The sequence below is a fragment of the Bidens hawaiensis genome, unplaced genomic scaffold (assembly GCF_021521415.1).
Source record: "Bidens hawaiensis isolate Kalapana, Puna unplaced genomic scaffold, B.hawaiensis_p1.1 tig00008539_1, whole genome shotgun sequence".
Lineage (NCBI taxonomy): Eukaryota > Viridiplantae > Streptophyta > Magnoliopsida > Asterales > Asteraceae > Bidens > Bidens hawaiensis.
The window spans coordinates 107,926-131,552 of record NW_027491612.1 but is presented as its reverse complement, the minus strand read 5'-3'; the positions used below and the strand labels follow the sequence as shown (position 1 = coordinate 131,552).

Below are 23,627 nucleotides of genomic sequence, written 5' to 3'. Positions count from 1 at the left end.
CTACATTAGTGGTAGGGGATCGGCCGACCCCTGTGAGAAAGTTTTTTTAGTGATATATATGTGTTAAAATTCCGGTTGACCCCTATAAAAATTTGACGCTGATCTCTGTGGATTTGAGAACGACCACCAACAGAGAGAACTTGAGATGAAAAGAAAAAAGTAAACCAACCATATTTTCTGGCAGCCGACACAAAGAAGTATCTCATGTTGCAGTTAAAGAAGAAAAGAAAAATGATGACCTAATTTAACATTTTAAGGATGTAATGGATCTGTACTAACTCTCTTTCACCACCAATTATTTTACCAAAATTTAATAGGACATGTGAATATAAAGATAATGACAACAAAACATTTATTTATTCTAAGTTAGCTTACTTATAAGTTATAACCTAATATATAATAAAAGTCAGCATGTTTTTTTGCCCAAAATTACTTGCCTATTTGTTTCGTATATGATTTATTAACTTTTAATAAGCATTTGTTTTGCTTTTATATATTTTTTTTAATATATGAATATCGAATGAATGATGTTATGATTAGATACCAAAAAATAAAAACTCATAAAAAAACAACTATAAATATATTATATTTTAATTATGAATAACTAATGACGTATCATATATTTTTTTTGGTTATATGGTAATATGATATGTTGTGTGATTATCTTTTTTATATATGACCCGGTGATATTTAACCCGACTTAAACTACCAAAGCGGATTGCAAAAGAAATTATATACCGATTTGATCCAATCCGTACAACCAAACCGGACCGAAGAAAAATTTATATTGCGATGAGCAACTGAGTACTGACACAAAAGTTTTCCAACCTCTATAAAAAAAATTTCTGGATCCATTACTGTTCATTTGATGGATTTTTCGGCCTTAGTGGTGGTTTTCTTGAAAGCATTGGTGTTTATTTGAAGGATACAAAGCTAACCCCGGTTGCATATATAATAATATCGTCATATCGGAAACGTGGATATCTAGTTTGTTGGTCGATGTATTTCTAAAAATTTTTCACGCATGTTTTTGTGTTTGTTGTTTTCCTATGTTGTTATGTTATCAAAATCGGTTGTGTTAATGTTGAATGAAGTGGCGGCATTAGAACCGGTCGAAATTTTATATCTATATAAATCTTTTTTCTTTCGGGTTAGGTTGGGCCCGGTAAGAAAACACCATAATACCAAACCAAAACTTCAAAAGCATGATAAAAATACACCAGTTATCATTAAAAGTACATATTATAACTACATAATCGAAATACAATAGCCTTACGATTGCTCTTTACATGTTTTCATTTTTTGAAACCTAGTCATTACGTCATCTATAGACATTCCAAAACAAGTCTTTTTCAATATAATAAATATAGTTATTGAATGTTGATCACTAGTCTCCGAATTAGCATGCTTCATTGTCAAGACTAATTTCTCAAACGTTGCTGCCGCGACGAATAAAACGAGGGCTAAATCTAATACACGGTACTACATGAGTTTAAACAATTTGACTCTAAAATGGACTTAAGGTGTGAGGTGCAAGGTTGAATAATAATAATAATAAATACAACATAGTAATAATAATCAAAGGAAAAATTCCTAAAATAGGTATTTATGAAAACAAAATTCTACTTTTAGGTATAATTTTCAAATAATTCTAAAAATAGGTATTATAAACTAGCCGTGACTAGAGATGGCCAAAAAAACCGGTTTTTACAAAAACCGGTTTTTTAAAAACCGGTTTGACCGGTTTAGAAACCGCCGGTTCGTCTTTCGGTTACAAATTCTAGATCCAAAACCGGTTAACGAACCGGTTAATGGAAAAACCGGTTTTTTTTATTAACCGGTTATGGAAAAACCGGTTAACCGGTTAATAAAAAAACCGGTTTTTTTTATTAACCGGTTATGGAAAAACCGGTTAACCGGTTTATAAAAAAACCGGTTTATAACGGCTATATGCCCGTTTTTTTTGTTTTTGGACCGTTTTTTTTTTTTTTTTACCATTTTACCCTCACAAACATCTATATATAGTTTAGGTTGGGTATTGGTTAGATCACACTCGATTATACAACTCCAAACGCTCTAAACGTTTATTTCATACGCGATTATTTTGTTATCTCACGCTCAATTATACCACATTACCACTCCATACGCTCTTATTTCGTAGTCGTTTATTTCATACTCGAGTATACCACTCTTATTTCGTAGTCGATTATCATGGCCTCCCAAAGTGCTGCTTCATCCGTCAACATGGGTGCCTCGAACACGGGAGAAACGGTCGTTCGGGTCATCCCCACGAAACGAAACCATGATGTTTGGCAACATTTCGACCTATGCGAAATGTCTAACGGTAGCCAAAAAGCTCGATGCAAACATTGTTTGAAGTTTTATGGCAAAGATGCAAACTCCACTTTAAAAGCGCATGTACAAAGGCCCTTTTGCAAGGCCTTGAAGGACGAATCGGGAAGTAGTTCGCAGCCGGAGATGACGAATCAAGGAGCGGTGTTTACGTACGACGTTGAAGCGGTACGTCAACAGTTTTCAAACTTTGTGATTCAACAAACACTTCCTTTCAACCACTTCGACAACCCTCAATTCACGGAGATGATGCAAAACTATGTTCAACCACGCTACCAACACGTAAGTCGTTCGACCCTTAGAAGAGATTGTCTTAAAGCATGGAAAAACGCTAAATCCGAACTAATTTCATACTTTTCAAACTTACAAACTGGTGTAAACTTAACAACGGATGTGTGGTCGGTACCTCATGGTTCGCCCGACTCATACATTTGTGTGACGGCTCATTGGGTTGACCCCGAGTCGTGGCAAATGATGAAACGAACCGTTGCGTTTCAATTGTTTGATTACCCGCACACGGGTAGAAATATTTTTCAAATCTTGGATAAAGTCATTCGACAATACAAGATTGAACATAAAATTTTTTCAATTTCGTTTGATAACGCGTCCAACAATACGGCCGCGGTTGGCCATTTAAAATTAAAGTATAAACCTATTTGTGATGGAGCGTTTTTTCATAGCCGATGCATTGCACATATTATCAACTTGGCCGTGCAAGATGGGTTAAACGTGATCGAAACGCAAAGAAACAATTTTAAAAGAATGTTACGAGATGTTTTTAGCAACAATAAAACATTTTCAAGATACAAAAAATTTTGTGTAGAAGCTAATTGTCAATGGTTCGAACAAGATGGAACTCGACTTGTAATATGTTTGAGAAAGCCATCCAACAAAAAGAATCATTAATTGCGTTTCATCAAATTTTGTCAAGTAGGGGTAAATGTGCACCGTACGATCCTAGAAACTGGTTATTGATTGAGATCGTTACGGAGGTCCTTCAAATTTTTTAAATCTTGCACAACTAGTTTATCCGGGGTTTACTATCCAACAAGCCCCATTGCTTTACCAAAAATTGCTGTCATGTGCACAAAGTTGAGTGAACTTCATTGTAGGGGTGCACCTTATTTTGATATGGGTGTAAAAATGAAAGAAAAATTTAGAAAATATTTTCAAGAACTACCCGCTGTTTTGACATGTGCTGCTGCGTTAAACCCTTGCATCAATGTTGGTGGTGTTGAAGCTTTAATAGAAAAAATTTGTGATGAGCTAGGGTTAAACGACGATCAAAACCCCTATTATAGCCAAACTTTAAAGAATGCTTTCAACACCACCTTGTCAAACATGTATGATGTCTACCTTACAAAATACGGGTCGTCTTCCCAAATTCATGACTCGTTAAGAGCTGTTGCCCAATCCCAATCCCAAACCGACCTTGAAATGGGAATGTACTACATGATTTGGGAAGACGCCGGTAAACGTCAAAAGGTAAACACCCCAAGCAGTGAACTTGGAAGGTATGGTGGTACCAACTTTGTGAAACACATGACTCCGGATGAATTTAGAAGTCTTGATTTGCTGGCTTGGTGGAGAGGTAAGGAGGATGAGTTTCCGATCCTCGCCGCCATGGCCAAAGATTTACTAACGGTCCAAGCTTCCACGGTAGCTTCGGAGTCTGCTTTTTCTGTTTCTGGCAGGGTTATATCGATTAGGAGGACTCGACTCACTGCACCAGCTATAGAGATGTCGATTTGCTACAAGGATTACTTGGACTCTTTAGATAGGGCACAACATCAACGCTCACTCGAGGGGGAAATGGAGTATGAAGCGGGCTTGTATGAAGACGAGGTCAATGAAGGACACACTCAACCAATGACCGATGAAGAAGCCGCGTACGACGATTACCTAAGAAATAGCTCGGGATCGGGTAGCGAAGAAAATTAGTTAAAGAAACAGCAAACATGGAGGCAAATCATGAGTAAGAAACAGCAAGTTGTTCATGTAATCGTGTCTAAGCATTCTTTTTCCTAATATGTGCTCTTATTTACTTGTTGATTTGGATTTTTCTAATTTAGTTAAAGAAACAGCAAACATGGAGGCAAATACAAACTGCGATTGGGAACAACAGGAGCATCTGCTAGTTCACGATTTAATGTTTGTATTTTTGAGTTAAATCATGAACAACAGTTCTTGGCAGAGATTTCTTCAGTGTTAATGATTTAATGTTTGTATTTTTGAGTTACGAATATGCGATAACGATTTAATGTTTGTATTTTTAATGTAAAAACTATAAATGAAAGTTATGTGTTTTTAATCTTTGGTTTGTTGAAAACACATTCACCAACACACACTCATACTCATCTTCCAAGCAAAGAACCCTAACAACGAAAGCAAAGAATGGCTTCGGTCAGTCCGTTTTGCCTTGTAGTTACCGTTTTGCCTTGTAGTTACCGGTTTGTTTATACTGTGAAAAAATAATGGTCTTCATTAAGTACAAAATATAAAAAACAAATATTCGTATTTGAAACCGCGAAATTTAAAAAAAAAAAAAAAAAAAAAAAAAAAAAAAAAAAAAACCGGTTTATTAACCGGTTCTAACCGGTTTCTAAACCGGTCCTAACCGGTTAGGGTTTTGACAGCAAAAAACCGGTTATTAACCGAACCGGTTTTTTTCCGGGCCAAAAAAAACCTGTCCGGTTAATAACCGAACCGGTTTTTTTAAAAAAACCGGTTTGTGCACCTCTAGCCGTGACGAGTAGATTATTTTAGTACATGAGTAGTTTGCAGATCCAATCAAAACATGCCATGTGACCATAAACTAACCGTGACGAGTAAGTTCACTAAGCATTTAGTCGTCACAACTAAAGTAGTTGCATGCATCGTAATCAACAACCACGAGTGTTGCATAGATGTTTTAGTCGTGACAAGTAGATTACAACTTTTCGAGACACGAGTAGTTTACTAAACTAACCATAAAGAGTTGTTTTGTTTACCAATTCATCGAATCAGTTAGTTTTACAAAAAACAACTGGACCAGTTAGTTTGAAATCTCAAATAGTAACTTCGAGTAGTTCTTTCTTATATATTCCCAATACGAGTAGTTCTTCCGTAAACATATCCACTACTAATAGTTTGTTACCATATTGGGAATGTTTACGGAAGAACTACTCGTATTGGGAATGTATAAGAAAGAACTGCTCGTAGTTACCATTTGAGATTTTAAACTAACCGGTCTAGTTAGTTTCTTGTAAAACTAACCGATTCGATGAATTTGGTAAACAAAACAACTCGTTATGGTTAGTTTAGTAAACTACTCGTGTCTCGAAAAGTTGTAAACTACTCGTCACGACTAAAACAATTATGCAGTACTCGTTGTTTATTACGATGCATGCAACTACTTAGTAACCACATAATTTATTCAACCTACGGGCCCATTAGAATTAACTTAGTAACCACATATGTTGGTTGTATCATAACCATAACGAGTTGTAAACTACCCACCAAATACAACTTGTATGTGTATGATAACCACTCTTTAGCTTCTGTCAAAGGACCTCCTCGTAAGCTTTTGTTCTTTGTTCATCATCATATTCGATGACTCTCTTAACCCGCAACACTTCGGCAGCCTACAAACCCAATCTGACAGCCTCATTTTAAACCAGATCCAAGCACATTCACTATGGACATACGTACATGAGGGTCGGTTGTTCATGGGAATTGATATTGAAATTTCACGGGGTTGGACTGAATTTTATCGTATATGGTGGACGAGTACATGAGTGATGTTTGGTTAAACGCGCTTTTGTGTTGTTCAATTCTAACTATGAAGTGACTGTGTAACGAGAATTAATAATTGTGTTGGGCAAATAAATTATGTGGTTACTAAGTTAATTCTAATGGGCCCGTAGGTTGAATGAAGAAGGGATTTGGTGGGTGGCGTGTGCCACAAGAAAATAAAGATGATACGAACAAATTCATTCAGGGGTACCACGTTTTAGTTTCGAGCGTAAACAAATAAACTTGTGAAGCCAGATCAAGAATGCACATTCAATTTACGTGTTTTACTTTCAGTTTGATATTTGCTTTCTGTTTGCTTACAATATTTCAAAATTTAATTGACTGTTTCATTTGTTGTTATTATAAGTAGCTATACTCCATATACTACCTAGATTTGGATGATTATTGGCATTGTTTGATTACTTTTTGGATTTTTAATGATTGTATGACAATTTATTGTTGAAAGACTCACTTCTTATTGATCTATTATGTGTGTTATATGTTGAATTTTGATATTGGTTATTGATTTGAATCTCATGTTGTCTTGATTGCATGAGTGTGTATCATGTCTGGTTAGGGATTCGCATTGGATCAAGTACTTTGTGTCCTTGATTGATTTGTGGTAGAGCCAATGTTGTAAAACTAGGTTTACAAAGCCGAGTACTCTCCGAATACTCGCTACAAGGTATGTCGTCGAGTCGAGTTTCTGTAACTCTGCCTAGTTACTAAGAATCGATCAAAGTTGGTCAACCTCAGCCAGACTCACATCTAGTTGGTGAACTTGAGCCGATTTTGAATTAGAAAAAAATAGAACATTATTCTTATTTCTATAATATTAAAGAACAAATATCATTTTCTTAACTAATGATTAGAAATTTTTAGAATAATTTATTATTTAAAAATACATTTCTCTTATTTATATTGATATTCATATATTTTGTTATAAATATTTGTAAACTTATGATATTTGACATATATATAATATCCAAAAATTAATTTTCTTTATATTTACCACGTCCGAGTACTCTCCGAATACTCCCCGAGTAATCCGAGTACACCCAACTCCCCAGTCGACTGCCTAGGGTCCGCCTAACGACTTTTGCAACCTTGGGTAGAGCTTGCCATAGGATTCATATTAGTAACCTGTCACATATCAGTGTTTGCATCTTCTAAGACTGGTCGAGATAGGAAGTCTTGTTATCTCGGCTCATCATTGGGTTAAACATTTGTTCCATGACCACAAGCAGTGTCTTTCCGGGTTTATTTTCTATATGACTTAAGAGTTATAGATTGGTCTAGATTAGGTTACCTCTTTGTCCCTAAAGATGCTAGTACCAGCTTTAGAGGATATACGTGACATTGAGACAACTGGAGAATTGTTTGTCAGTTACCTTAGTAAACCTTATCCCGATGTGCGTATAGTAAAGTCAGTGAGACAAACCAAAGGTCTAATTGTCTTTAGCATTCCAAATGTGTCCACCTTCTGAATATTGGTGTTGTATGAGTCGGTAAATCCTGAGAGTAGTCAGTTGTCAATAGGATTCTGACTCATAGGGCTGAGAACGGTTCGGTGATTAAGCAAAACCAAAACCGAAGTCATCGGTTTTTTGAATATACAAACCGATCGATTTTTGGTTATTTTCGGTTTCAGTTCAGTTATAGTCAAGGTTTTTTTTTTCCAATTTTGTGTAGACATTGCAAAAAATAAAAATGAAAATGATGGTTTTAAACTTGTAAGAACGTATTAGAGTAACACATATATATTGAATTCAAAAAACAAAGCAGGCGCATGTTACGTGGAACTATATGAATACAATATTGTTTGAGCAGTAGAGCTTAACATTCAACAAAGTTCTTAATAACAAAAACACTAAACGTTTAGCCACAATCTTCATTCATCATCTTATTCATTTTCAAAGTTTAGTCCCAGTCTTCATCGTATTCATAATCTTCATCACCATCAATTAGTTCGGTTCGGTTTTTTCAATTTTTTAAAAATGGATAACCGAACCGAAACCGAAAATTCGGTTTTTCAAAAAAAAAACAAAAGTTAACCATCGGTTAATGCTTCGGTTCGGTTTTTTTGATTAATTCGGTTTCGCCATATTTTATGTCTTCATGTGTTTTCGGTTCATCTTAGTTCGAGTTTCCATTTAGTTGATTTTATTTAGTTATTTATTTTTAAGTGATTAGTTATTTTAAAACTTATCAAAATATTATTAGCTATGACTCAATAGAGGTTCGGTATTGAGTGCCACCCATGGTATCCACGGATTCGATATCTGAACTTACTGGACTGTGCTATTACACGATCGGTATATTTACAGTTATGTCAAGCTTTGTTGGGTATTCATTTTTTAAACCCCGATTTTGAACTGTTTTATTTATTAATTTATAACTATACTGATAAAGACATATTGGATTTTAATAATCTCACATTTTTTATCAGAATCAGTTGCTATAAAGCTTACCTCGAAACGATGCTTCAAAAAGATGAAACAATGTTTGAATTCGAGTGTTTGCAATTTCAATTAACAAAAATCTAATTGTTTAGAGCACCGATTCGAGATAAGTTTTACATCAATCGACTCGTATCGCTCTTTTGATCAAAAGCTCTAAAAAACAGTTTGAAATCTGAAAACTTAACTGAGTTAAGTTTTCTTATTGGGGGTCCAATGAGAAAAAAGTAAGGCGAAAGGTGAAACCGCAACAAGATTTTTTTGAAATTGTATTATCATCGGTCAACTGCACAAAAATAAAAAGGTGGGATTATTTTGCCTATTATAAAGCGTTTGAGAACAGTAGTTTAAAAACTTTTTAAGTTTAATAATTTTATAACATTTGATGCATAAAGTACAACCAATGATGCATTCATTTTGAGTAATAAAACTTTTTCATGGGGTAAATTTATATTTTGTTCACTAAGAATTAAAATAAATTATTTATTCATGCATATTTAATTCACTACATTAAGTATATATAATAATGCACATTCAAAATAATACCAAAATATAATCGGTGTTATGTATGTTGGGTTATAACCTTTAAGCTTAAGAGTTACGATGTTTGATGCATATTGTAAAACACTTGATGCATTCACGTTATGTATCTAAAACTTCAAATGGCAAAATTATCTTTTGTAAATTACTAAATACTAATAATTAATACATTTTTTTATTAATAATGCATATTTAGTTCACTACATAAAGTACATATAATAATACACATTTAATAATAATAGAAATTACTATTATTATTATTATTATTTGAATAATGGTAACAATACCAAAATACAATCACTATCATGCCGTCAGGTTAGATTTAATTTTCACGAACCCACCGCGAAACAGGGGCCACCCACTATATATATAGGGGATGGTTCAGGCGAGAAGTCATTTTATTGCGAAGTGTAAGAAATTAATATGGACCACTAGTTTATTATAATTTTAAATGTTTAAAAATAAATAAAAATGTATTAATGGCAACATTAAATATTTATTTTCTTCAATTAATATTACTAATAAATGCATTAATTTCTCATTCCAATTAACTTAACCAATCAAACTAAAATATTTTAAAAAATATAAAGAATTCATCTATTTGTGTAAAATATTTCTTTTTTCCCTCTTAATTTTTTATCCTACACAAATACAACTTATTCATACATTATAATTTCTTTTAACCCAATATATATATATATATATCCATCAACATGTGATTTTATTCATAGCTATCAATACATATTTTTTCTCAATTAATATATCTACATAAACTAACACATACTTACAATATGATGAATAATACAAAATAAATATCCTACACATGCTTGTATTATAATATAACAAAAAATATTCAACCTACAATCCAAAACAAAAAATATAACCTACGCTTGTTCTAAGCATAAGAGCGCATATAACCTACAAAATAGCATGCAACCTACACACACACATACACACACACACACACACACACACACACACACACACATATATATAAGCTATACGAAATTATATATCCTACACATGTGTACCTTAAATATCAATAAAAATATACACCTCACATAAAAACATAAACCTACACTTGTATTTAAGTATCAACAATTATATATAACCTACATAAAACTTCACAAACCTATACGTGTGTATTTAATATTAACAAAAACATTTGGATGTTGTATTTTAACATACACATATGTAGGTGATATATATTTTTGTATAGCTTATATATACTTGTTTATGCTGATATTCGTATGTATGTTAGATATTTATGTGTACATTACATGTTTTGTTATGCAAAAACACAAGTATAGGTTATATGTTTTTGAATAGGTTGTATATTTTTGCTAAAATCTAATTTTCACATGTAGGTTATATGTATTTTTGTGTAGTTTATATAAGTGCTGATGTTGATATTCATATGTAGATTGCATGTTTTGTGTATGTTATACGTGTTTGTGCTTAAAACTAATGTTGGTTTTATGATTAATTTAACTCATATATCTTATTTTTGATATTTAATGGACGCATGCATATGATATATATATATTTTTTATTATGGTGTTTATAGTTATGATAAATGAGAAAAAAAATATGTACTAATTAGTGACTATTAAAAAAGTTACTCGTTATACTGAGTAGGAAAAATTGTTTATAGATATAAAGAAATTATGGTGTATGATTAATGTGTAGGATAAAAAAATCAAGAGAGAAGAGATATAAATTATATAGAATAATTCATTATATTTTTTTAAATATATTAATTTGATTAGTTATGTTAAGTGAAGAGAGAAATTAATGGTTTATTGGTTGTATTAAATGAAGAGAGAAGATTTTTAATGTTGCCATTAAAACTTTGTTATTTATTTTTAAACATTTTAAACCTATAAACTAGTAGTCCATATTGATTTCTCGCACTTCTGCATTAAGATCACTTCTCGCATGAACTTAAGCTTATATATATATATATAGAAAAGAGTTCAAATAAGAATAAGGAGTTTCCTAGTAATGGTAAGAACCAATAGATTTTTGACATATGGCATTAATAACATATGTTGAAAGAATAATTCTAGGAAACTATGTTGGTTATAATGGTGAAAGGGTAATTCTAGGAAACTATGTCGGTTTTTGGTAATTTTAAATCTCAACCATTGATTAACATGATCCAATGGCTAAGATTTATTCCTAATCTTCCTAGAAAACTACTTCTTTTTAGTATTAAAAAGTAGTTTTTTAGGAAGATTAGGAATAAATCATAGCCATTGGATCATGTTAATCAATGGTTGAGATTTAAAATTACCAAAAACAGACATAGTTTCCTAGAATTATTCTTGCAACATAGGTTATAATGTCATATGTCAAAAATCTATTGGTTCTTACCATTCCTAGGAAACTCCTTATTCTTATTTGAACTATTTTCTATATATATATAGGATCAGGATCATGTGAGAACTTTTTGAGAATTGAGAACTATGAGAACCATTTTGGATCACAAAAAAACCCAAAAATAAAAAAATTATAAAACAAAAAAAAACACAAAAATAAAAAAAGTAAAAAAACAAAAGTTCTTATTTATCATCCCGGTTTCTAAAACAAAAAAAAACGTAAAAAAAAATTGACGGTTTAGCTAAATTATACATATATGTATAATATGTACATATATGTACACACATGTTTTTTCCTATACATATATGTATAATTTAAGGTAAATGATAATGTACATATGTGTATATTACGTAACTAGAGATTAAATGAAAGTATACATATGTGTATAGGTATAATACGAATAAAAAATAAAAAAAATCGGTTTTTTTATTATACATATATGTATAATATGTACACACATGTTTTTTTCTATACACATATGCATAATTTAAGGTAAATGATAATGCACATGTGTGTACATTACGTAACTAGAGATTAAATGAAAGTATACATATGTGTATAGATATAATACGAATTAGAAAGAAAAAAAAATTCCGTTTTTTTTTTATGAAACTGAAATGAAATATAAGAATTTTGGTTTTTTTACTTTTTTAAATTTTCGTTTTATAATTTTTTAAATATTTTTTAGATGGTTTTTTTAGTGGTCCAAAATAATTCTCAAAGTTCTCAATTTATCAATGGTTCTCCTAGGATCCTTATCCTATATATATATATATAGGGGAAAGTGAATATGAAGCTGTTAGGCATGCAAGCTTACATGCGAAACCATCAAAACTACGTCGTTTTGAATAAGAGTTTTCAAAAATAACTGATTCTATTCTTTTAATTCCTATTTACTTCAAATATAGGAATGTTAATTCCATCTCTAATATGAGTCATCGCCTTCAAAAGAATCATATCTGGCAAATCAACTTCATCGTCATCGATCTTAAAAGCCAACACGTTATTTTAGAAAATGAATATGAAGTCAGTTTAACTTGAAATTTGATATACATTTTAAAGTTTTTTTTTACTCCCAAAGCAACTATATTCACACCTGTGTATAGTTATTCAAATTTTTAAATTGTGGTTGTCACTAATTACAAACTTTTCTAGTAGCTAATGAAACAGGTTTTTCACTTTTATTGCTAGCATTGTTGATTAGTTTTGCATATTTATGTTTTCAGTAAATTGATATTAAAATAATCATTTTAAAAACTTACCTGTAAAGATAAGAGTTTTATATTTTCTTTTCCTCATGCCAAAAGTAATTTATAAAAAAAATATATATGATCTAAATAATTGAATTCTAGTAAAATATAATACATAATTAAAAAAACAAAATTTAATATTTTCATGGGAGTGTTGGTTATCATGAAAACATGATGATATCCAGAGATGAAGACGATGACTTAGAATTGAGGATATAGTTATCATTTTCTATATTAATGGAAAGAAATAAGTAATAAGAAGAATAAAATCAGTTATTTTTGAAAACTCTTATTCAAAACGACGTTTCGTATGTAAGCTTGCATGCCTAACATGCTATAACTTCTAACTGCGTACACATTTAGTATGGGAATGCATAATGGCATTAGTGTGGTAATGCGATAATGGTTAAATTATTGTATTACCTTAATTGATTATTGATTATACTTGAATAAAAGACACGGGAGTTATAATTGTCATAAATAAGAGGTGATACAATTTCCAGACACATATGCATTTTGTGAGGGAGTGCATGATGCTGGTAGTATGTTTTGCGAAATGGAAATTATTGTGTTACCTTAATTGATTAAATATAAATGCAGGACACCCGGTGTTATAATTGCACGATTCCTAGAGGTGCTATAATTCCTAAAAGCATATACATGTAGCAAGGGAGTGCATAGTGATGGTATTGTGGAGTGCGAAAATAGTCAAATTATTATGTTACCTTAATTTATTAGACCTAAATAAAAGACACGGGTGCTAAGAGGTGCTATAAATGTCAAAAGCGTATACATTTTGTGAGGGAGTGCATGATGGCGGTAGTTGGTATGCGAAATAGTCAACTTATTGTATTGCCCTAATTGATTAAATATAAATGTGAGACATCCGGTGCTGTAATTGCATGAAGCTTAGAGGTGCTACAATTTCTAAAAGAGTATATATTTACTAAGGGAGTGCATAATGGCAAAAGTATAGTATGCGAAAATGGTCAAATTATCGTGTTACCCTAATTGACTAGACATAAATGCAGAACACGAGAGTTATAATTTTCAGAAGCGTATACATTATGTAAGGGAGTGCATGATGGTGGTAGTATGTATGCAAAATGGTCAAATATTTTGTCACCCTGATTAATTAAGCATAAATTCATGACAAACGGTGTTATAATTCTTAGATGTCTAAAGCTACTGAATGGTTTGAAGTGCATCTATTTTGTAAGGGAGTGTATATTAGCAGTAGCATGGTATGCGCGAATAGACAAATTATTATGTTACCATAATTGATTAGACATAAATACAAGACACTTGGTGCTCTAACTACAGGAAGCCTATAGGTAATGATTGGAAGAATCGTTTACATTTTGTAAAGGCATGTATGGAATCAAAGGAATCATTATCAATATACAGTTTAAAAGAAAATAGTTTAACGACTTGGAGAATCCATTACTTGAGTTGGATATTTGCTGAAATCTTAATGCATCGGTAGCAACACAACTGCTACCAACAGTACTAACTTGTTGGTCTCAACATCCAAACATCCTAAGATATCCAAACATATTCAATGGATCTGAGGAGAACCACAATAGATCCGATGACCATTCATAAACAACCGAACATTGGTATCCACCAAAACATGTGACAAGGTGTTGGACAACTACAACTCTATTACATGAGAGTATTAACTGCTACACAGTGTAGGTATAAAGACATGTGGCACACCGACTATTCTTACATCCTGTGCCTCGCTACAGTATCCCTGTCAAAAAGAAATAAACATCCATTGGTTGATTAATGCTTGAGCAATAAACATGATTAACGTCAATCATTATCTATTAAAACCTTTTCATCAACTCACACGCATGTGCATTCAATATTCAAGTCCGGATCGATAATCAACATACGAATTAAACAACTAACTCTCGTTTATATTAATCAGAAAAATCTAATTCAAAAACTGATTACAACTCTCAAACCCTACATCGGTTTGACTCTTGATGAACTCTAACTCAGTTGCATCATGTTCATCACTATAATGTCTAACCATAACTCAGTTTATATAGACTAACCTAACTTACTAGCCAATACATTACCTATTATAAGTACATAACAATTAGGAAACATGTTGCAATTAGGAAGCATAACCAACTATGACAGACTGGTCATTATTAGTCTTTCAAGTTCACCCACTTGGGACTTGGAGTTCAAAATTACGTCCAACAATCACCGCCCTAATTTTCGACTCGAAACAGGTGGATCTTTGTTTCCAAACTTGTCTTCTTTTACCTTGATTCTTCCGGAACACCGCTTGATCTGTAATCGTGTTCTTTCGACTCTCCCGAACTCGACTACCTCCATGACCCTGTTCCCGACCATTCCATCGGCCGTATGAACTCGCATGTCCACTCCTCTGGTTGCAATTCTGGTCATCTAATAGAGGGAACATCAGTCTTCTTGATCTTCTTTGTTCCCAAATCAAAACACGAGTACATCGTTCAAATCAAAATCTTGGACAAAACATAACTCATTCAACCCATATAAAAAATGAGCTTTGAATTAAACCGACTTGTCTATCCCAAATAAAAACAATCTATAGTGATCAACCCAATTGTTGAACCAAATAAAGATGAAAAAAAATCAAACCGACTTCTTTTAGTTTTCCTTGAACTCTTTGTAACCAAAAGTAATCCAAAATTCTTTCTTTCTTTCGGGATTTCTCGTAGTACTCAAATAATATTCCTCAAGAGAAATAACTTCAGCCTTTCGTTTTGACTATATTTTTCAACAAAAGAAAACCCCACTTCAACAAATTATACAATCGGAATAAAACAGAACTTCAAATCCTTTTGCCCCCAAACGCTCAGCCTGCCACAAAACCTAAACTTGACAGCCTTTGGTCAATTTAAATAATTCTTTGCAACACTCCAAACAGCCTACTCGTTGTCGTCGTAACAGTACCCACGCCGCTACGGCTCTTCCGTTGGAACTCTTGATCGTCGATCTCCTTGATTATCGATTTCTTGAACTTAGCTCTGATACCAATTCAAGTCCCGGATCGATAATCAACACACGAATGAAACAACTAACTCTCGTTTATATTAATCAAAAAATATAACTCAAAAAACTGATTACAGACTCTGAAGCCCTAATTCGGTTTGACTCTTGATGAACCCTAACTCGGTTACATCATATTCTTCACTATAATGTCTAACCATAACTCGGTTTATATAGACTAATCTAACTTGCTAACCAAAACATTACCTATTATAAATACATAACAATTAGGAAACATGTTGTAATTAGGAAACATAACCAACTATGACCGACTTGTCATTATTGGTCTTTCAAGTTCACTGAATTTGACCTGGAGTCCGAAATTACGTCCAACAAATATTAACTCTCGCACTAGATTATAAACAAATGTGATGAAAATGGATGTTAATGGAACGTGTATTTGTAATCACACTTTAATACCCTATTACAAAATTGTGACTCATAAGTGTCGGCTACTTAATTACTCAGTATGTAGTACAACCATATTTCTTAAAAATTACCTTTAAGATTTTCCAATAACGTTTCTTACAATTTTTTATTTTTATATAATTTTATCATTCCTCTAATACTTCACGAGATTGACGACAATATTTGCTCCTCCACTTTTAGTTCGCCCATCATTCACCATAGAATATTTACCTTTATCTTTATTCCTTACCTTTGCATATCTAACAAACGCAAAGATGTTACCACGTCTATCTCTTTTTCTTACCAGATCAGCCTGGATTAAGTTGCCAAAAATTCTAAACACCTTCTATATTTTGTTGGTTGAACATCCATCTAAAATATTAAACACCAAAAAAAATGTCGTTGAACGGTTCTTATTGCATCTGTCTTGTATTTTCCTTCGGCTTTAGACCGCCTCCCTCATGCTCTCCACCCAAACCAGTATTTAAAATTAAAACTATTATAAAAAAAAATTAGAAAAAAAAAAGAAGACAATTTATAGAAAACTATTTAATGTGGAAGATATCAAAAAGATGTCACATAATAATAATAATAATAATAATAATAATAATAATATAAATAATAAACTTGGTTTCGCATGTTTAAGACCACTGTCCAAAGCTTTTGACTCAATCTTCTCCCCCTTTTATCGCAATCGAAAGCTTTCATAGGCATCGATCTACAGTAGTAAGAATTCCCACCTTTTTTACTTGTTTTAATTAATTCTCTGTCTTTCTGCACACACTTTCTTGCTAATTTTGCATCAAGATCTTTGCTTTATTATTACTATTCACCTGCATTCACCAACTGTTGTAATACCCAACTCACCAGCATTTCAGTTTATGATTTGTTTTAACTATTCGGATAATCAAGATTCTCAATTTTGGATTAGGGTTTCGATTTTTACTTGCTAATTTTGATGATTGGTGTTTTTTGAATTAGGGTTTTGATTTTAACATTTCTAATTTTTCATCAAGATCTTTGCTTTATGATTATTAGTCACCTGCATTCATTCAACTGTTGTGGTACCCAACTCAGCCGCATTTCGATTTACGATTTGTTTAAGTATTCGGATAATCAAGATTCTCAATTTTGGATTAGGGTTTTGATTTTTACTTGCTAATTTTGATGATTGGTCTTTTTTAAAATTAGGGTTTTGATTTTGAACAAGAATCTGTTAAGGAAATTTGTAAATGGAGAAGGATGGTAATAATAATAAGTTACCAAACCCTAGTGGGATTTCGCTTCCGCCATCCGGACGACACTCGGTTTATTCACCGCCGTCTGGTAACAGTTTCGGTGTGAAGTCAGAGCCGTTAGGATCAGCTCCATTGCCCCCGATTGGACTGACCACTACTGACCCGACCCGTTTTAGTCATGATGTCAGCAAAATGCCGGATAACCCGCCTAGGAATTTGGGCCATAGACGGGCCCATTCGGAGATTCTGACTCTACCCGATGATATTAGCTTTGATAGCGATCTTGGTGTGGTGGGTGGGTTTGATGGGCCTGTGTTTTCAGATGAAACTGAAGAGGAGTTGTTTTCGATGTATCTTGATATGGATAAGATCAATTCGGTTGGTGAATCGTCTTCGGCTGCGGATCAAGTTTCAGTGGATTTGGGAACTGGGGCTGAGGCTGCAGACTCGGGATCGAGTGAGAGGCCCCGAGTTAGGCATCAGCACAGTCAGTCGATGGATGGGTCGACCATGATTAAGCCTGAAATGCTCGAAGAAACGCCTTCTGAACCTAAGAAAGCTATGACTGCTGCTAAGCTTGCTGAGTTGGCTCTTGTTGACCCGAAGAGGGCAAAAAGGTAAATTAACTAAAGTTGATGCTTTTTACTTCTAGTGTTATGATTTGAACTAGACTCTTTAGGTTCAATCATTTTGTTAGCGCAAATAACCAGCCTGAAACCAAAAGAACAAAACTCAACCCAAAAGCGAGGGTTTGGTTGTATTTTTTTCAAAAACAGAAGTTTTGATTAGGTTTTCAGTTTTGCATGTACCGAAGTCTTAAAAACTGAACCAAACTGAACCAACGTTTATAATCGAACCGAACTCGTAAAAACTGGGAAAAAACGTCTTTTTTTTATTCAATTTATGAATTTTAATTTTTATTATTGAATGTTAAGTAATCTTTAAAAAATAATTAGTGGTGTATTTTAAAAGGTTTAGTCTCAAATGGGCAATAATGAATTAATCATTAAATAACCAAAGTTTTAATCCAAATTCAATATTTTGGGCCCCCTTTTTGCCCTAAAATTCCAAACCCAAATGGCGAAACTAAAAAACCCGAAACTGTTCCATATATGCTAACTGTTATAATTTTGGTTTTTAGGATACTCGCCAATAGGCAGTCAGCTGCAAGGTCTAAGGAAAGAAAGATGAGATACATTGCGGAGCTTGAAAGGAAAGTGCAGACATTGCAAACTGAAGCAACCTCGTTGTCGGCTCAGCTCACCCTTTTGCAGGTTAATTTTTTATCTTTTTTCGCTAAAATATTTACTTAACTAGGACACGGGTCAATTAGGTCAAGTGGGCTGAAAGTCATCTAGAATCTATTTAATCGCAGATAACCCTTCAAACCCTTTTTATCTGAAAACGGCTTTTGATTATTGTTGCCATAATATAGTTTTTGTAATCAAATTTAACATGAGTCTTTATTATATTTTAACCATAGTCACATAAATCGCGGTTCGCTCCGGTACGGGAACACGATTCGGGTACGCAATTCGCGGCAGTATGAGCGATTTCGCTCCGGTACGGGAACGCGGTTCGCTCCAATCCGGTACATTTCGTACCAATACGAAATTCGCGGCAGTAGCGATTTCTGTGACTATGATTTTAACGTTCAAAAAAATAATAATGATCGATAATATTTTTGTGGTTGACAACATGATCTCTCTTTCCTTATTTTTGTTTTATTTAGAGAGATACGGGTTGCATGACAGCTGAAAACAATGAATTGAGGGTGCGTTTACAAACCATGGAGCAACAGGTTCACTTGCAAGATGGTAAGGTTTTCAATATTAATCGACTCGTAAATAAGTCATTATCTTAATGTTTTGTGATGACCTAGTAATAGATATTGTCTTAGAGATACCAAATGTTTTATTCTAAAAAATGAACATTTTTGCCGAGATTTAGGTAACTATTGTAGGTTTTTAAACGTATATTAAATTACTTATTATTAATGTTTTATTTTAAAAAATGGACAAAAAAGTGTCATTTTTGTAAATATTTAGGTTTCTGTCGTAGTTTATTTAAGCATATCTTACCTTACGAATGAATGTTATATTCTAAAAATGGATAAATAAGTGTCATTTTTGTTAAGATTTAGGTTTACCATTGTAGTTGTTAAGCGATATCTTACTGTTTACATCACATATTGTTTAATAATATCGTTGGTGCGTGTAGCTTTAAACGATGCACTAAAAGAGGAAATCCAGCATCTGAAAACTTTAACCGGGTTTGCAAATGGTGGAGCAATGATGAATTTCCAACCGTTTTACCCCCAAAACCAGGCCATGAACACCATGTTAACTGCCCAACAGTTTCAGCAGCTTCAGATTCAGTCTCATAAACAGCAGCAGAAACACCAACTGGTGCAGCAGCAGTTGCTCCTCCATCAGCAGCAAAAAGCAAGAAGCTCAAAAGAACTTGATACAGATGCTAACAATCATGGGTCCAAGGATTGAGTAGATAGGGTTGGTTGGGTAGTTGGTGGTTGATTAATGTAGGTGACTTTTGTCAGATGGGATAGTGGGTGTTTATATGCCATCTTTTAAGACCTCCATTTTGGATTTGTTTTGATTGAATTAGTTTGAAGTATCAAATTATTGTGTGATATGTGACAATGATCAAATTATTGTGTTACCCTAATCAAACGAACATAAGTGCAGCACACACAGTGTTGTAACTGCCAGAAGCGTATACATTATGCCAAAAGCCTAGCCGTGTTGTAACTGTCAGACGCGTATACATTATGTAAGCGGGTGCATGATGACGATAGTGTGGTAATTATGGTGTTACCCTAATTAATTAAACATAAATGCCGGGCACATAGTGTTATAATTACCAGAAGCCTAGAGTTGATATAAATGCCAAAAATGTAGTCATTTTGTAAGAAAGTGCACGGCGGAATATAATAGGGGCGATAGAAGTGGGTCCAAGATTGTTTGTGTAATTGGACCTGAAGCGAAGAGTAGCCACAAAATAAGAAGAGAGTTGTGTGAAGTTTGCAGGTATGGTTACGGAGTAACGTGAGGAAGACGATAGGCAAATAATGGGGTGAGTACTTTTAATTAAGCTTATGGCCTAGCTAGTAATAAAAGTATACACTTATGTAAAGTCAAATGTACTTTTTCGGTCATATAGTAACTTTAAGTAACTCTTTTAGTTACTAAGTTTATTTAATTCAGTATAAAATCTTTCCAGATATGTATTTTTGTTTATTCTATGGTTAATTTACTATTTTTTCTTTTATATAATGATTAGTTTATCTAAAATGAAAGAAACCTATTTTGTTTCGTAAGGTCTTTTTATTGATTATATTATTTTACTTATTTGAATTTATTAAGATTTAAGACTATCATTTGAACTTTCAAGGGGCGAGGAGAGGCCCCGAACCCTTGTTCTTTGGCTAAAGTATAAATATTGCTCATTTACTTTATGTGTTAATGTTTTTGGCCTCGCAATTTAAATGTTCAAATTCCGTTACTGTATGGTATGCTAGAATGGTCAAATTATTATGTTACCCTAATTGATTAACATAAAATACTTAGACGGGAGCGTGTATACATTTTGTAACGGAGCCATGATGTTGTGTTACCCTAATTGTTTAACATAAGTACTTACACACATGGTGTTCTAACTACCAGAACCCTAGAGGTGCTATAAATGCTAAAAGCTTATACATTTTGCAGAGTACATTGCATCAAAGGCATCTTCATCAAGATAAACCTTAGAAGAAAAGGTTTCATGACTTGAGAAATCTATGACTAAAGTTATTTGACCAAAGAAAGTTTAAAGCATTGGCAACAACATTGTTGGCAACAACACTGTTGTTGCCAATAGTACTAAATTGTTAGTCTCAGCGTCCAATCATCCTAAGATATCTAGACATAGGGGTGTTCAAGAAATCCGAAATCCGAAAAAAACCGAAATCCGAACCGAAACCGAAACCGAAACCTGAATAATCCGATCCGAATTCTTATTCGGATATTCGGATCGGATCAATCCGAATAACTAATTCGGATTCGGATCGAATTCGGATATGGATTTCAAAAAATTCCGGATAGTTCGGATTATTCAGATATCCGAATAATCCGAATATATAACATGTTATTAGTGTATATAGCCAAGTCCATTAACATTTATAATAACTTTATAACCATAATTTCATTATTCATTCAGTCAACCTAACACACCATAGACAAAATTGTCATAACACTTCGTCGTTATACGCTCTACTTAACTTTCTTGTTCTTGTAGTGTTTTATTTTTATTTTTCAGTTTTTTATGTTTATTTAATAAAACTTAAGTTTGTATATTTGTTAAACGGATTATTCGGATAATTTCGGATTATCCGAATCCGATCCGAATTCAATTCGGATCGGATAGGAATGCCCCTAATTCGGATCGGATCGGATTTCGGATAGGGTTCCAAAATTTTCAAATTCGAACAATCCGAACCGAATAAACCGAATAACCCGTTATCCGATCCGATGAACACCCCTATCTAAACGTATTCAAAATATCTCATGATGACTACATTAGCTCCGAAAATGACCAAAGAAACTAATAGATCCGAGCAGTGTTCCTAGACAACCGAACATTGGTATCACCCAAACACTAGTATTAAATGCTACAAGTGTAGGGGTGTGGACAAGCGACACTGATATTCTTATACCGCTATAGTAACTTGGCCGGCAAGACAAAGGCAATCATTGTCTGAATGAGGAGTGAATAATAGTGTCAACCATTTCCTATAAAGACCTCTTCACAATTACTACACCACCGAATATATCAGACAAGATGACCCCCTCAAATTGTAGCATTTAATTACATTTACCATGTATGTTTTGTCGTAAAAAAATGCAACATTTTAAAATGCTAATTTTGACAGTATAGTTTGAAAATCCTGAATGTGTAAAGTTTGATGATAAAAACACGTCAATCATGCATACTAAGGGTGGATGGTGTGGGCTTACGGTAGTGGCCACGGGTGGTTCGGGTATCCAGTGAACACTGCCGCCTACATTTCACTGAGTTTTTCATTTGTTTAAATATATAATATATAATATTTTTTTCTTTAGAACAAAAAAAAGAAAAAGAAAACATATAATAAACTAAAGTGTGTTTTATTTTTAATTAATTGTATAGTCTATGATTTATTTGTAGTTAGAAAATGATAATTAACTAACTGTATAATATAACTTTAGTTAAAAAAACAAAAAAAATAGAACAAATCTTTAGGCTTAAAACATTCGGGTAGTTAAAAGGATGTGTTGTGGCTGCGGCCATCCATTATGGCAGTCAAGAGATGTGGCAGTGCAAGATTAGTCGGGGCTTAGGGTACTTTGGGTTAGGATTCCACACCCTCCACCCTAACAATTGATTGAGTTCAAGCTACCTTGCCTTGATGTCTGTTTTTATACCAAGTTTCAAGATCAAGTTAAAGTTTATCATCATATAAACATAAGTACCACCCCATAAAGGTCTTAGCTCTACAACTCGTGCCATTTAACGTTTTAGTTTCGCTAGACAAGTGAGTGATAATGCTGTAGGTTGCATTCTGAATCAAAGCAACTGTGGCAGAAGATTTGTACTTGGTCACAATCTCATATCCCCCCATATGTGCAAGCTTACACAATAGCTTACTGAATCTTTCCAACGACGCGTATCTTTTAGTGTTTTTCTTCTAGTTGTATGTCAGACATAGAGAGCAAAGTCCGTATCTTTTAGTGTTTTTCTTCTAGTTGTATGTCAGACAGAGAGAGCAAAGTCCGAATCAAATTAACTGTTATATCAATCAGATTCTCTCTCTGACACCAATTGTTGGTCTCGGTGGATTACAAAACCTTGTGACGAGATTGAGGTCAACAAACAGAGCAAAACCTTTAACACGCAAACAAAACTAGTTTGCAATCAAATTAACATCAAACAATTTTCATATAAAAGCTCGGTTGAAATGAAAACTAGGAAGAGCGTATCTAAAGAAATCATAAATCATGAAATTTTTCAAAAAGAAAAGGCGTTCTATACAAGTCTATTATCAAGTCACACAATATACCACTTAGAGAGGAACACAACTATGTAGACACGCAACCTATAGAAAATAAAAGAAGTTCTAACGTTATTCTTGTTAT

General features: G+C 33.2%; 1 protein-coding gene across 1 annotated transcript; it reads left to right on the top strand.

Moving 5' to 3' along the window:
* Positions 1-16,863: 16,863 nt before the first annotated feature.
* Positions 16,864-19,981, top strand: LOC143529387 (putative transcription factor PosF21). Its single transcript, XM_077025199.1, has 5 exons — positions 16,864-16,942; positions 17,408-18,071; positions 18,596-18,728; positions 19,187-19,271; positions 19,675-19,981. Exons 2-5 carry the CDS (start codon positions 17,449-17,451, stop codon positions 19,953-19,955), a joined length of 1,122 nt encoding a protein of 373 aa, XP_076881314.1. The 5' UTR covers positions 16,864-16,942; positions 17,408-17,448; the 3' UTR covers positions 19,956-19,981.
* The last annotated feature ends 3,646 nt before the right edge of the window (positions 19,982-23,627 follow it).